The sequence below is a fragment of the Sinocyclocheilus grahami genome, unplaced genomic scaffold, assembly GCF_001515645.1.
Source record: "Sinocyclocheilus grahami isolate Dianchi unplaced genomic scaffold, SAMN03320097.WGS_v1.1 scaffold253.1, whole genome shotgun sequence".
Lineage (NCBI taxonomy): Eukaryota > Metazoa > Chordata > Actinopteri > Cypriniformes > Cyprinidae > Sinocyclocheilus > Sinocyclocheilus grahami.
This window is the reverse complement of record NW_015505432.1, coordinates 1476736-1493675: the sequence shown is the minus strand read 5'-3', so window position 1 is coordinate 1493675 and position 16940 is coordinate 1476736. Positions and strand designations below refer to the sequence as shown.

Genomic DNA, 16940 nt, shown 5'->3' with positions numbered 1-16940 from the left:
AGAAAGCAGCACTCAAGCTGCATGAATTCCACAAGTTGGTGCAAAACCCCATGATCCATCTTATGCTGCATGACAAGAGCATTTTGTGAGCTTCCATCTGAATATTTCTTATATATTTTTTACATAAATGTCTTTTTAATACATTTCTAAATTCAAAAGCCAAGTCAAGACAAAATGTATTGGTATAGTGCTGTTCACAATACAAATTATTATCTTAAATCAGCACAATGTTAATGTTTGTAATATGCCGTATAATCACATTTAGCATTTATATTAGAGCTGGACTATTATATATTTTTATATTGGTTGTATAATTGTCCAAATATTAATACAATATATACAATATTACATTATTTTTTCATAATAAAATATTTATTACTTGATGGGCTGGGCTGCAGTAGTAATAGACAAATAACAGATTTAACATAGGCCTATATCATTTTCTGAAAGGAATATTTGTCTTTCCACCACAGTACAGTGGAATCATTTTACACCCAGTTCATAAGGGAGTGACTCATCATAAGAATAATTTCACATGCTACTGAAATAATAGAAGTTGCTTATGTCATCACAGCACTCAGAGTGCATTTTGTGGGATCAGATTTACAGTCTGTATTCTTGACATCTAATCCAATATCGGGCTCTACATAGACTGCTAGGATCTTATGCAAGGATCTTATGATCTGGTGGATTTCATATAGAAGAGTCGTTTTTGTGACCCTGTTATGGGACTGTGTTTGAATTCGAACATGACTGGCCCTGCCCAAAAGGAGGTTGGGTTCGAGAGCCGAGAGAGAACATGAGTAACTGTGCTTCATAGCAATGTGGAGCAAATTTAGGTCAGGGATACAAGGGTAGTCATCCGTGATGAGAGCATCACAGACATTCAGCTATTCTAAAGCATAAGCCCAGTGCGTGCCAGTGGAGAGCGCGGTTTTTCAGTTTGGTGCCAGATAAACAAGCAAATATACCCTAAGGAGATACATCCTGGTGCCATCCATGGATTTATCGCTAAATCCAACCAAGCAGTTTTTGACATGGTCAGATCTGCTGATTAGAGATTTGCCTGGTTGGTTGCATAACAAATAATACCTGTTGAGTTGCTATATACACACACAAACACCAATGATTTTTTTTTATTAAAAGTTGAGCAGGTTGTCTGTCTACTGGACATCAGTGCAGCCCGTAACAATCATAGAAAATAATTAGAAATGATCAGCTTCTCCTCTTCAATATTTGATAGATGTGATGCTGCTCTGTTTATTATTAGGATATGAATATGAAATTATAAGAAGATTTAGTTACATTTTTAGGATGGTCTGCCTCATCTGACTAACAGTACTTATGTCAATGTCAAATTAATCAAGATGTCCTATCAAAACAAAGAAGGCTGTGCTGTACCAAACATGAATTCACTGCTTCAGTTTGCTTCAGTTTTAAAAAATGTGAGGTAAGATGTAAGTAGCCAAACATTGAATATTTTACAACTGTTTTATGAACAGTAATATCCAGTGATGCAAACACACTGGTTTCAGCCTTGCCTCAGCATATCATCATATATGTATATCTTTGCAATAACAAGACTAAAAGAATGAATTGCTATTTTAGATGTTTACTAGATTTATTGGCATTTGAAGCACAGTTTAAAATGTTCCACAATACGACAAGCACCACACACGCTGACAAGAACTTAAAAATCCCAAAAGTTTGTTGACATCCTGTCAGAGTAACAGTGGGAGCTTTGTTTCATGAGACGTCTTGACACTCCATGAGAAGAATCAAATGTTCCCACGTCTTTTTGAACTATCACTTTCACAGCGTTCAATGAAAGGGGAAGTGTATGTTCACAAGGAAGCATTCATCTGCATCTATTAGTAGCATACAGTCTAGTTTAAAGCTGAAGTTCAAACCAGACTATTGAGATGATCCAGAGTGTCGTGTCATGCTGATTATTCATGTATTGGAGAAAGAAGCAAAGCATTATTGAAATAATAATAAAAAAAATGTATTGGAAGTTATGTGATACCATGACTTATTAACATACTACTAAGTATGTACTGTATACTCTGCACAGTATGCACATTTTCTGTATGCATGTAATACACAGATGTGCTTCCACAATAAGCAGTATATAACAGAGCACACTGCATGGTAAAATGTATCCCACAATGTAAACTGAAGCGCTCTTTTAACTTAACCAAACGCATTCTATATGAGATAAATCAGATATACATCAAATAAACACAATAATACAACATACAATTGCACAAAAGGCTGCAAACGAACAGCGCGCATCTGAAGTGTCTCTGAAGGAAATTATATGAAGGCATTATTTATCGGCTTTAAGACATTTTCTTATCGGGCCGATACCGATAACAGAAAAAATGTGCATTTATCGGCCGATACCGATATGGTGGCCGATATATCGTGCATCCCTACCACAATATAATGGTCTTGACACTCAAACCCTTGGCAGTCTGCTCAAATACTAAGACATTTTACACAAAACAGAATCATATACTGTACATTTTGTTATCAGATAACAAAATTACAGCTTTTATTTCCATCATGTTAAAGAGATGAAAATTCTCTCATTATTTACTCACCCTCATGTTGTTCCAAAGTCGTAAGACCTTCGTTCAACTTCAGAACACAAATTAAGATATTTTCAATGAAATCCAAGGGCTTTCTGACCCTGCATAGACAGCAACATGACTGACACGTTCAAGGCCCAGAAAGGTAGTAAGGACATTGTTAAAACAGTCCATGTGACATCAGTGGTTCAACCGTAATTTTATGAAACTATGAGAATACGTTTTGTGCGCAAAGAAAACAAAAATATAGACTTTATTCAACAATTTCTTCTCTTCTGTGTCAGTCTCATTCATGACAGTGCCACGACGCATTAGGCCTGTCAAAATGGCTGAAAAACATTAGAGAGCCAACTGTGCTCGTTTTTTATGATTTAACTCTCAGAATGAGGCACCGCCACACAAAAGACAACAGATGTTAGTGCCTGGTTAGATGGTGCTCTTCATCTGCCCTTGGAGGCATTGTGGTGTTATGAAACTAGGTCGAGTCAGGATATTTTTAATAGGTCTTTTAACTCAAACTCATTGGACATACAGTGTGGTCCAAATGTCATGTTGAACATCAGGGATTCAAAAATGAAATTTACATTTGGAAAGTTATGGCATAAATAATAAACCGACTGAGATTCTGCACTATTTAGGTCACTAATCAAATGAGCAAATTTGTACAAAGGAGTTCTTGATGTTCTTGCTTCCATTGAAGAACAAGATGTTTTTTGGACAATCCCATTCCCAAATTACATGGGAGAACATGATCATGAATCGTGCTTTGTTGGTGTAATTAAAGTAATTAAAGGGTGGCATACCAAATACTAAGATGATCTGAAATGTAAGTCATGTCAGTTCAACTTTTCACTGCAGTTGGGATGATAATAATGTAAAATTAGTAGAATGCATAAATGCAAAAGTCTTTTGGATCCCACTGTCACACTCTTATACTGTAGTTATACTCAGTTATACTGTAGAGTTTACTTGATCTATTTGAAGATGTGTATATTAGTAAACAGTGATGCTCTAGAAAAAAAAAAGGATGAATAGTGCATCAGGATGGCTGTGAAATATCCAACATGTATAATCTGCTTTGGGCTGGGTAGCTAACTAAATATCCTAATAACAAGTACCACTAACAGGATGGATTTTCAATATTAGCGATGATAGTATTACAAAATTATTATGTAGTCATGAGCGAATATTTGGGTTTCTAATACCTCATAGCTCTAAAGCGGGAGTGTCCCAACAATTGCGGTCAGTGGAAAAAAGGATGTTTTCTGTAATTTGGCCATTCGATTGTTAATTACATTCTGTCGTCATATAAGGCATGAGTCTTTCATCTTGCAAATAAGAACATACCAAAGCAGTTTTGCAAGTGCACTGTGTTACGTTGTGCGATACAATGGTTTAATAAAGTGACTACAGAAAGGCTTGCAGGAGGTGAATAGGGACATGTTGGCTTGACTGCACTATTTTAGGCCACATGTCTGTCGTCATATAAGGCATGAGTCTTTCATCTTGCAAATAAGAACATACCAAAGCAGTTTTGCAAGTGCACTGTGTTACGTTGTGCGATACAATGGTTTAATAAAGTGACTACAGAAAGGCTTGCAGGAGGTGCATAGGGACATGTTGGCTTGACTGCACTATTTTAGGCCACATGGCAGTAACCTTAAGCTAGCTTTCGGCATGTTTGGCAGTATAAATATCCAGGTTCACACCGGCACTCTGGCTCTGTTTACATTGAGCTTGTGACAGCCCTGTGTGAAGAGACGGATCCTGCCGATTGGATATTGATTCAACCCACGCTGTCCTTCGAAAAGTTGATAGATGCCTCTACTGTTGACTCACCGAAGTCATATGGTTGGTTTGACAGTTGTTTCTGAGGTTTCTGATTATGGATTTTCAACCTGAATTCTTTCACGGAAATAACTGTTTTTCTTCTGTCAGCACTGAAAAGACATTTTGAACGGTGGCCTAGTAGTGCACAACACTACGAAATCTACACAACACAACAAAATCGTCACATCACAACACATAGGACTAATTTTGTTGTGTTGCGACTTGTTTCCATTGTGTTGTGCTAATTTCATTGTGTTGTGACTTGTTTCCGTTGGGTTGTGCTAATTTCATTGTGTTGTGACTTGTTTCCGTTGTACTGTGGTGATTTCGTTATGTTGCGACTTGTTTCTGTTGTGTTGTAGCTTGTTTCCATTGTGTTGTGCTAATTTCGTTGTGTTGTGACTTGTTTCCGTTGTGTTGCGGTTTGTTTCCATTGTTACAGCTTGTTTCCTTTGTGTTGTGCTAATTTCATTGTGTTGTGACTTGTTTCCGTTGTGTTGCGGCTTGTTTCCATTGTGTTGCGCTAATTTCGTTGTGTTGTGACTTGTTTCCGTTGTGTTGCGGTTTGCTTCCGTTGTTACAGCTTGTTTCCTTTGTGTTGCGGCTTGTTTCTGTTATGTTGAGGCTTGTTTCCGTTGTGTTGAGGCTTGTTTCTGTTGTGTTGAGGCTTGTTTCTGTTGTGTTGTGCTAATTTCGTTGTGTTGTGACTTGTTTCCGTTGTGTTGCGGCTTGTTTCCATTGTGTTGCGACTTGTTTCCATTGTGTTGTGCTAATTTTGTTGTGTTGCAGCTTATTTCTGTTGTGCTGTGGCGATTTCGTTATGTTGTGGAAATTTTGTTGTGTTGTGCACTACTGGGCCACCATAATTTTGGCACAAGGAATCAGAGCAAAACAATCAGTGCCAGGCAAAAGCTTTTTGAACTGCTTTTCTCTTGTGCATCCACTAACTTATTCCTTTTCATTTCCCTTCTTTCTTTCTTTTTGCACCCTTCTCGCTCTTTTCTCTCTTACCCCTTTACCCTCCGTCCTCCCCTCCCCCTTCAGTATCCTCATTTGGACTTGCTATGGACCAGCAGCACGATTTATTGAGTTCCTCGCCCAATAGCCACACAGCTCACTACAACTCTGGCGATACCATGGCAACCTCCCTTTCTGGAATGACCATCAACGATCATCACCATGGAAACCAATTCCATAAGGAGAATGGAATTGCGGTGGGGCTCGTGAGACCAGGGGACTGTCCAATGAAAGGTGAGCTTGCTTCTGTAGGAAAACAGGTTGGTTGTGTCACAGCCGGTCCAAATAAATACACACACATACTGATTAACTGATTAGTCAGAACTATTAAACAAGCTCTGCAGTGTGAACAGGGTGTGTATGTTTCATGAAAGCATTCACATGTAGTTGAAGGACAAGTTTAATTGTCTTTGAAGGACATACTGGTATGGAATATGGTCTACACATGCAGCGGACCTTCTACCACAACTTAAAGGAATAGTTCACCCAAAAATGAAATTTTTGTCATCGTTTACTCACCCTCGTGTTGTTCCAAACCTGTATGAGTTTCTTTATGTTGAACATAAATGAAGTTATTTTGAAGAGTGCTGGTAATCAAACAGTTTATGGTCCACATTGACTTCCATAGTATTTCTACTAGGGAAGTCAATGAGGACCATTAACGGTTTGATTCTTCAAAATTCTAAATCTCTTTTGTATTTGAAATAAGAAAGAAACCCACACAGGTTTGAAACAATATAAGAGTGAGTAAATGATGACAAAATTTTCATTTTTGGGTGAACTGTCCCTTTAAATAAATTAAAATTTTAACTTTCCAACATGCATTTATTTATTTAATTCAACCTTTTAAAAAATGATTAGTAACTTGATGAAATTGCCTCGATAGCTTTGAGAATTGGGCAGTAGATTTCTAGTTTTCATCATGCTTTGCGTAGAACTCGATAAGAAGAATAAATGTTGAATTGGTATTTAATGCGTTTTTTTAGTGAATGGAAAGACATGTTATTGTGTAATGCTGATGTGTTTGAATGTTTGACATTTAAAAGAGTTTCTGTTATGAAGTTTTTGTTGTTACCATTATGCTGAAAAGTTGTGCTTTCGTTTAAGTTGTGAAAGGCTACGTATGAGCCATGTGAGCTCAAATATTAATTTTTTTTTGCAAAAGTTAGCTTGTGATGTGTTAGCTTTAAATAGATAAGATTAGTTGGTTCCATGGCCATCACTCAATTATGCTTAAATTTGTTGGAACAACTTACAAAATTGTTGAAGTTGATTACTTAAAATATTTATGGTGCTAGTTTATGCTACAAGTCATTGTAGTTGGCTCAACAACATTGAAAAATAACGCAATAGTTTGCACCAATCTTTTTGAGTTATGACAACTTTCGACCCGATCTCACGGCAGTTCGTAAATTTTTTGACAAGGTGGCTAATTCATACAAATTTGCACGACCTCACTTGTACGATTTCTGTGAAGTTTAGGGGCAGGGTAAAGTGTATGAATTTACCACCTCATAAAATACGTATGATTTTTCATAAGAGTGAGGTTGTAGGACTTCTTACGAATTAGCCACCTTGTCAAAAAATGTACGAATTGCCGTGAGATCGGGTTGAAAGTTGTCATAACTCAAAAAGATTGGTGCAAACTATTGCATTATTTTTCAATGTTGTTGAGCCAAAATATTTGTTCTTATGAGTGTGTAAAAGATCCACAGCCAATAAGGATGAAATAATCATAAATAGTATCTATTTACATGTAATGCACACTATTAAATATTACAAGGGCAATGTAATGACAGGCAAAATCAGATATATCTTGGCTGCCAGAGGACGATATTATCAGACAATGCTGTTCTGTATAATACACCAGAGAAAGATTTGCACATGTGCCTATATAATGAGATTATATTAATGATTTCATTAGCACATGAATTCACCGTGATACGGCATACATGCATATGTGTTATCCCTCAGAGCATCAATTAGCATGACCGCTAACGTGTTTCCTCCCGTCATGAGCAAATTAAATGTATCAAATGATCAAAGACATTGCAGGGCATATGATCTTTATACATATACATATTTTATTTATACATATTTTAGTGATGAAGCAGCTCTTTGATACAGCCTTGTGTTTTAATTCCTTACATAAACCACAAGGCTATGCTTGACTGGGCCCTCAATCCAGGCTTTGCAGCTGCGTCGCGCTGTAATCCAGGCATGTGGGTCACCCTCCTCTCGGGACGTTGGTACTAATTCAATGCCATTACACACCCTGCTTTCTTCTGCACGTGTGTGAGGTTTTGTGTTTTTATCTCTTTTTTTTGCGGACCATTAGCCTTTTGAAAAGCACACAGTAATGAAATTGGTTCTCAGTTGGGTTACAGAAAAAGTAAGGCAACAGTGTACAAAGGAAGGCATGCACAATCGATGGACATTGAGCGAATTTGAAAACCCTTCATTCACTGCTCCACCAAAAGTATAAACAGTTGTCTTATTCAGTAACTCTTGACTTCATCTGGCATTCTTTACTGTGATTGCTTCAGTCGTTCTAGCATATAGTGTAATTAAACTAGATTATAGTTTCTTAAAGCAATAGTTCACCCCAAAATAAAAAGAATTGCTATACTCACCTTCAGGCCATCCAAGATGCAGATGAGTTTGTTTCTTCATCAGAACAGATTTGGGGAAATTTAGCATTACATCACTTGCTCACTAATGGATCCTCTGCAGTGAATGGGTGCCGTCAGAATGAGAGTCCAAACAGCTGATAAAAACATCACAATAATCCACAAGTAATCCACACCACTCTATCCATAATGTTCTCCAGTGAAAAAATCTTGTCTGAATCGGGAGAGAAATATGCATAGATCAAGCACCGTTTACAAGCCAAAACAGCTCTAAACAAACATGTGGGTGGATTTTGATGTGAGAAGACAACAGGGGATGGATTTGGTCACTGGAGGAAGCATTATTATTGATTATGGGTATTGTTGCAGAAACAACAGTAAAAATGCATTAATGCTGGATTTGTTTTTCACAAACGCGCAGCTTTTCACTTCACAGGATGTTAACTGATGGACTGGAGTGGTGTGGATTACTTGTGGATTATTGTGATGTTTTTATCAGCTGTTTGGACTCTCATTCTGACGGCACCCATTCACTGCAGAAGATCCATTGGTGAGCAAATGAATAAACTGAGATGACCTGAGGGTGACCCACAATGGACCTGAGGGATTTTCAGACAATATATATATTTTTTTGGGTGAACTGTTCCTTTAAATGAATGATGTTGCAATATAGTCCTGGGAAAATCCGTCTTTTTTTTTTCATAGTTTCTTAAAGCAATAGTTCACCCCAAAATAAAAAGAATTGCTATACTCACCTTCAGGCCATCCAAGATGCAGATGAGTTTGTTTCTTCATCAGAACAGATTTGGGGAAATTTAGCATTACATCACTTGCTCACTAATGGATCCTCTGCAGTGAATGGGTGCCGTCAGAATGAGAGTCCAAACAGCTGATAAAAACATCACAATAATCCACAAGTAATCCACACCACTCTATCCATAATGTTCTCCAGTGAAAAAATCTTGTCTGAATCGGGAGAGAAATATGCATAGATCAAGCACCGTTTACAAGCCAAAACAGCTCTAAACAAACATGTGGGTGGATTTTGATGTGAGAAGACAACAGGGGATGGACTTGGTCACTGGAGGAAGCATTATTATTGATTATGGGTATTGTTGCAGAAACAACAGTAAAAATGCATTAATGCTGGATTTGTTTTTCACAAACGTGCAGCTTTTCACTTCACAGGATGTTAACTGATGGACTGGAGTGCTGTGGATTACTTGTGGATTATTGTGATGTTTTTATCAGCTGTTTGGACTCTCATTCTGACGGCACCCATTCACTGCAGAAGATCCATTGGTGAGCAAATGAATAAACTGAGATGACCTGAGGGTGACCCACAATGGACCTGAGGGATTTTCAGACAATATATATATTTTTTTGGGTGAACTGTTCCTTTAAATGAATGATGTTGCAATATAGTCCTGGGAAAATCCGTCTTTTTCTTTTCTTTTCTTTTTTTTTTTTGGAGAACGTTTTGTAAATGTAGTCACTTATTTAAAACCACAGCCAATCGCTGAACTCCACATGTGTATGGAAGGAAGGAACAAACACAGTGGCAGTATTGACTGACAGTCTTTTGTAAAGGTGCCAGCTTGCCACAGAGTCTTCCGTTGTGTTGTATGTATACACATGCCATAAATGGGACCATAACACTCTCTCTTTTTCCTCTCTGACCCCCTGCATTCTTTAGTGCGTGGCTTATATTTCCCTAGTTTACAGCCTTCACTAGTGCACACTTTCTCCCCTTTTGCTCTTCCTGTAATGCCACACACAAGGAGGAAACACTGCTCAGAGCATCTGCCACCAATAAATGGCAGATACTGCAATGGCACAGCAGAGAGTGAGTATGATAGAGATAGTAAAGCTAGTAGTGGCTCTAGAAGCACAGTATTAAACAGCTGCTTTCACACAAGCAAAAGCTTAACATACCATTAAGATACCATTCACACGATGAGTAGGAATGCTTCAGTTTTACTATTTGGCAGTATTTCTTTACTTCCAAGTGACTAAAACCCTAAATGACTCAACATTCATGAGCAAGATGCTGAAAAATTAGTGAGATGTGGTGCAATGGTCAAAGATGTCATCTAGTGCTTGTTTACATAGAAAAACAATTAAAAGCAGCACAGTGGAACAAAAAAAAAGTGTTTTGTGTGAACCAGCCTTTATTGTACACAGTGCAGACAATTGCAATTTTACCAGCAAAGTTACAACTTTTCATTCAGGAAATTTCTAGAACGAATTTACCAGTATTTCTCAAAAGGTCCTGTTCATACATGATCTCTTAAGTGGTCATTTACAGGTGATTTTCCAGAAAGGGTTGTATGTGTGAAACCCCCTTTTGTTTACATCTGGAAAGGAACTATAGTTTAAAAAGTTGACATGTTTTACTTGTTTTTTTTTTTCAGAATTCAAAGTATTGCACATTTAAAAACAATTTTTTTATTGTGATCTATATGATCCCTTTGTCATCAGCTATCATCCTGGATTTGTTTACATAGAAAAACAATTAAAAGCAGCACAGTGGAACAAAAAAAAAGTGTTTTGTGTGAACCAGCCTTTATTGTACACAGTGCAGACAATTGCAATTTTACCAGCAAAGTTACAACTTTTCATTCAGGAAATTTCTAGAACGAATTTACCAGTATTTCTCAAAAGGTCCTGTTCATACATGATCTCTTAAGTGGTCATTTACAGGTGATTTTCCAGAAAGGGTTGTATGTGTGAAACCCCCTTTTGTTTACATCTGGAAAGGAACTATAGTTTAAAAAGTTGACATGTTTTACTTGTTTTTTTTTCAGAATTCAAAGTATTGCACATTTAAAAACAATTTTTTTATTGTGATCCATATGATCCCTTTGTCATCAGCTATCATCCTGGATTTTTTTGCAGTTAATTCAGTTTTGTGTAAAAATGTTTTAACTTTTAAGAGTCTGCTTAAATAATATCAAAATGGACTTACTTGCACATACTATATTGTGAAAGAAATAAGAATAGTATGATTACACCAACAAAAATGCAGTAGACTCAAACGGTAACATTTAGCAAAGCAGAATGCCCCTAGTTTTGAGGAGGTGCATGTGATTCAGTGTTTAATGCAGTCTATTTTTTGAAGTATGCCTTTTTGAAAACCAGAGAAGCCCAAACCAGGGCCTGCAGGCCAGTGCTGACCCATGATGACCTTTAATTTGGCCCGTCATGCCAATGAATCATATCTTCATTTCTAATTCATATATTCATGTTTACACTGTACATTTTATTATGAAATAGTTGGATGTAATGCAGCTTTTACTTTTGGCCCACAGCACCCATAGTAAAAAGTTCCGCACCTCTGATTTATACTGTGTTTTTTTTTGTAAAGCTAAATGGGCTAAATTTCTTTTGGATGTTTTGTACAATGTTTCTTGTTAGTTCAATAAGCAGTTACTTCCCAGCACTGCAGGTTGTTGCTTTTATGCCAGTACATTCAAATGGCCTCTGTTTCTCCCCTTATATTTTATTGGGACAGTAAAATTAGCAGTGTTTTTAAATTTACAGGTGTCCTTACAACAACTGAATTAATTATTTTTCCCCCCTACCAAGTTCAGAGATCCGGTTGCAGGGAAATACTGAGGTCGCATAGAGGTCACAGTACAGTGTGACTGATTGCTCCAGCTGTTTGACATTAATTTCTTGAAAAACGTAATACTTTTCCAAAAAATTAAATTCAATTAAAAAAATTTGGTTTTACAAACCAAAACAAAAAATGTCTTGTTACCTGTGTAAACTTGTTATTTTTGCCAATTAAGACTAATACTGTCAAATTGAAAAACCTTGACAGATTTTCAACATGTCTCTATGAATACTCATTGTCCCGAACAACTGATAACTCCACATTAGTTGTGCCTTATGTGTTTTTTAACCACCATTCTCTCTCACAGAGGAGTTTTCAGAAGAACAGGTGGATGATGAGCACAGTAATGCTGAGGAGAAGCAATGTGGTATGCATTGCTGCACTTATAATAAAGTTGCTTTGAAATGCATTTTGTCTTCCCTTTTCCTTTCAAATTGCCTTTTTTATTAAGCACAAAGTTAACCAAGTTTTTTTTATTTAAGTATTTATTTTTATGTAATGGAATGGCTTTTACTAACTATGCCTTGATAAATATACAGAGTTTCAAGACCAGGCTACCATCATTTCCGGTTGTTTGCAATGTGCTTTTCTCCTTTTTAATTTATTTAGTCATAGTGCTTGTGTGAGTTTACCATCCAGTTCTTTTCTTTCAGCAGAGCACTTTGGAACCCAACTAAAGTCTCACTGCAGCTGAGCTGTGAAGCTAAACCTTTCATTTCTGGCTTGTTTTTTGACTTTAACAGCAGCTTCACTTTCACAAGTAAACCTGGACTTCCTTTAGTAGCTTGGTGTGTAAACTGTTCAAATGACTGTTTTATAGAGAGCCCCCAGGATTCAAGACCGGAAGAGAAAGAAGATCAGTGCCAGCCTCTAGTGGAAATGGCGAGTGGTATGGATCTTCTGCTCCATCGACTGCTGCCTGTTTTGACTGACATGCTTTGCTTGACTGCCCTTTTGTGCTTTAATTTATGTGGATGCCTTTGTGCCTTACATCCTAATGCTTCTCATTTTCTACAGCGTTTTTTTCTGATTCGTTGCATATTTAAAGCCTGCAGGATGCATTTGCTTCTGTTTGAGCCTACTGGTAACAAGAATGCCATCTTGGGTGCAGTTGTTTCAAATAGCCATTTCTTGCTTTGACATCCTTTTTATGTTACGCTTACAATGGGGTGATTTGTAAAGTACAAGGTAATATGTATGTCTGCAAGCACACAATTTGATTTTGAGATCACTGCTGAGGCATGCTGACAGGTTTCAGGCTTTTAAATCAAAACAAACTCGAGGGCGACTCCAGCGCCATTCTCCGTTTAGTTCCCATGTGATTAGTCACAAAGACCTCAGAGAGCTCCGCTGCCTTTGCCAGTGTAGGTGTGATGCTATGCCAAGTCTGGAATGAATGCTTTGTGCCAAAAAAGAATCTCAGCCAAAGCTCTTTCTCTCACAGGTCACAATGCTTTAATAAAGCAATAAGCCCCAAGAAGCCGTGGTTTACAGTGAATTTATAACAGCTAAGGGGCATTGTTAAAACCCCCTTAACCCCCCCCAAACCCTCTTAGCTGTTACAAATTCACTGTAAACCACGGCTTCACGGGGCTTGTTGCTTTTATAAAACGGTTATTCCATATACGTAGTAAGGCTTCACAAAATAAAAACACACAAATGTAAACAAAGGTGTATGTTTGTAGAGTAATTTACAACAGCTTCGAACTTGGCTCAACCAATCAGAATCGAGGACCGGATCTATCCGTTTTATAATTGCAAGTATTTGTTGCTTTTGTGATTTCGAAATGAAGTGTATATTGATGGTGCGATTTCACGCTAGGTTATAGTGTTTATAGTCCATCTTTCTGATTCTCTAATGTTGTCTTTTATGTTTTTCTCTCTGTTTGCTACATATCCTGATCATTAATAAGCTGGAGGAACAGCGCCTACAGGTAAAGTACTATTTGTTTATCTCTTTCACAACTACCATATTAGTGTCATGCTTTGTAGAATAGCCATTATGCTACATGAATTATGATCTCATAGATTTTTTCTTTTATTTTCTTAATTTAACAGTTTGTCTGGTAGTACTTCACCTCACTGATCTGTATCTTGTACTGGTTATTTGGTTTTGTGAATTCACAGAGACACCGTATGTCCATTTTATTTTAATAATCAGGAGCAACTAGGTGCTTTTAAAGAGCAGACTCCAATCATTTTTCTCTTAAATATGTAGAAAAAAATAGTATAGAAGCATTCATTGGTTGTGAAAACACAGTGCAAACACGGTTGCTGTGTTTATTTAGTAAACAGTTAAGTTTGGGGTGGAACTGTTTCTGTTTTAACCAGCCAATGGCAGAAGGGAGGCATGTATGTTTGTTAATTGCTACCCTTGTGAAAAAGAAGCACGCTTAAAAGTGCACTTATAGTGTACTTCAAATCTTTGAAGTATATTTTTAAAAACCTGTACTTTTATGACATTGTTTCTTAAGACTCTTAAATACATTTTGTAATAATTTCAAATTAAAAGTGTTAAAGTAAATTTTTTGACATGCTTAAAGGAGACTTATTTTGACGTCTTGACTCACATGTAAAATATTTAATTACAATAAAAAGTTGCATTTAAAAAAAAAAAGTTGGAGTTTAGTGCAATCACAAATACATGACATATGCCTTAAAATATTAAAATAATATTTAATTTAGTGGGTCAAGAAGAACTCTTACATTTAATATATAAATTTAAACTGTAATATATTTTTATTTAATTGTAAATAACATAAAATAAACCATTACAGATATACTTTTAATGGATATCATTTCCATAATAAATACTAAATGAAGTATGCTAAAGTGTACTTCTTTTTTTCTCAAGGTTTATGGCACAAAAACAACATGCTTCATGTTTAAGTCAGATTTTTAAAAAACTCTTTTTGCAAGCAATCTTGCTCTTCAATTGTACCTATCAGCTCATATTTCTGTGTTCAGTGTGAAGTCCGGTTCCATCACAGCTGTTTGTTTTGTATGTTAGCAAAGGCCAGCAAACCAGTTTGTTATGCCCATTGTCTTTCCTCTACGGTTGTCACTACAAGTGTTTTTGTGACCCTCCTTATCATGTGACAGCTTCCTTGAGAAGAGTGATATAGATGTTGTCTTTGCTTTCTGTAAATCTTCTGTCCACTCTCTGTCCATGGTGAATGGGACGTGCATTAGTGACAGGCAAAAGCGGCTTTGTTTCCAGCTTTAGCAGCAGGGTTTTCATCAGATGGTTATGATCAACACTCGGACTGGAGCTGTGTAGACCCCCAGCGAATACTAGAGCAGGACGAAGACCTCCTCAGAAGCAGCTGGTCTGGACGACCGGTCCATTCCCATCATCGGCGGACAGCCGTCAGTCCAGACCGCACCAGGAGCCTGTCTCTGGAGAACGAGCCACCTATGACTTTCCTGGTCCGCAGCGCAGCCCTGGAAGACCTGACATCCGTCGGGGAGAGGACTGCAGAAGCCAGGGCTCCTTACAGCGAGACCCTCCAGGAAGAGGAAGAACTGTCTTTTTACGGCAACGAGAGCCATGTTGAAGAAGAAACGCTTCCGGCGTGGGCCAGCAGGGCTCAGACGACTCTCGCTGAATATGCACCTTTTGAAACCAAAGAACATAGTGTTTCCAAAACTCTACCTCATGAACACATGGAAGCAACGGGAGAGGTGCAGGAGAAAGTCGATGCTATGTTATCAGGGGTTGATTGCAGCGGTATCGCAGAAGCCACTCCTCCCTCTACAAGCACAATTGGCTCTCCAAAAGGTGTCCACGTCTCCCCGGCAAGAAAATCCCTGGTGCCGGTGGCTCAGTTCAAAGGTCTGTGCAGATAAGCTCACAGAATCCCAGTGCAGTGTCTCTTCCTTGGTTTGCCTCCACCTATGTTTTACAGAGCCGCTTAGCTATGCACCACTTTCTGTCTATAACGAACATCCTCCAAAATGAACGGCGTGCTGAGGAGAACGATCTGTTGTCCTGCAATTGTTTGCTACACGTCGTCCTTTTTTGGGCACTCAGTCTCACTCTGTCATTCTTTTATTCCCTCCGGTGGTCTTGCAGCCTGTTTTGCGCCGATTGATGAAATCTATGTTTGCTGGCCGTGGTTCAATGAATTCAGTTTGGCATGTCTGTGCGCATGAACGTGTTACTTGCATGTGTTCATAACACCCTCTGGTGCAGCGCTGCTTTAACAGACCCCTCACTTTCATTTACAGCTTACATTTCCTAATTGTTTCTTAAAAACAATAGAATTACATAAGATCCAGTTAAAATTTGCAATTGAAGAAAATGAGCGAAAGGATCAGGAATAAATGTAGCAAACTTACTGTAGTCAATTTAGCAAAGGTATTCCGGTCCTACACTCTTAAAAATAGTTTATAAAAGGTTTTTTTTTCCCCGCAGCGATGCCATAGAAGAACTATTTTTGGTTTTCCAAAGAACCTTTCGGTCAACTGTTCTAAAAAGAACCACTTTTTCTTACTGTGAAGAACCTTTTTCCATTATAAAGAACCTTTTGTGGAATGGAAAGATGCCATGCGTTTTCAAGGTACTTGATGGAACTGTAGATGCCAGGGCCATCCTTAGGGGGGTACAACTGGTGCGGTCGCACCGGGCCCCGTGGTGAACGGACCGAGAGGACCCATCCTATCCCCCCCCCATCCCCCCCGGACGCCCTGGTAGATGCCAATAAAGAACCTTTATTTTTAAGAGTGTACGGAGGAAGGAGGAATTTTAAAGAAGCATATATGCATTACCGTAGACATTTTATTTAAGCTTTCTAATTGTAAAGCAACATTATTTATATCCTTCATGGAAAAGGCAATATAAAAATGCGTTACGATGAACTTTTAAATCCAAGATGGCAGGCCAGGTGAGAGAAATGTTGATTATAAACGAAAACCATTTGATTAAGTAATTGTATGTGCTATGTATTTGTGTCGCCTTATTAGTAGGGTGGCCTCTTGTGCCATTTATACGGGACACGTCCTGGCCATGATTTTTATATTGCCTTAAACATCCAAAGTAGTTTGACCAATAACATGCAGGTATTGTACATAATCGACTAATCGTGGCGCGTCGCGCGTGAGAAGGTGAGAACGATTCAAACGAATCAAAGCGATGCAAATACGGGCATGTGTTTGTTCGTTCGTTCGACTTGAAGCTGCGCACCGATCATTGTATGAGCCTTAAACATCCAAAGTAGTTTGACCAATAACATGCAGGGATTGTACATA

At 37.9% G+C, this 16940-nt stretch overlaps 1 protein-coding gene across 6 annotated transcripts in view; it reads left to right on the top strand.

The window, feature by feature from the left end:
- Positions 1–16940, top strand: part of LOC107598589 (microtubule-associated protein tau-like) — a 30942-nt gene that overhangs the window by 3707 nt on the left and 10295 nt on the right. The window contains exons 2-5 of one of the 6 annotated variants that reach the window (XM_016289978.1): positions 5469–5675; positions 11998–12057; positions 12511–12579; positions 13604–13624. In XM_016289978.1, the coding sequence (XP_016145464.1) occupies positions 5489–5675; positions 11998–12057; positions 12511–12579; positions 13604–13624 (337 nt within the window). In that variant the 5' untranslated portion in view covers positions 5469–5488. Of the gene's footprint in view, positions 1–4347; positions 4446–5468; positions 5676–9767; positions 9918–11997; positions 12058–12510; positions 12580–13603; positions 13625–14797; positions 15526–16940 lie in introns of those variants that run through there. The other 5 variants (XM_016289977.1, XM_016289976.1, XM_016289980.1 and 2 more) reach the window with 5 other exon arrangements.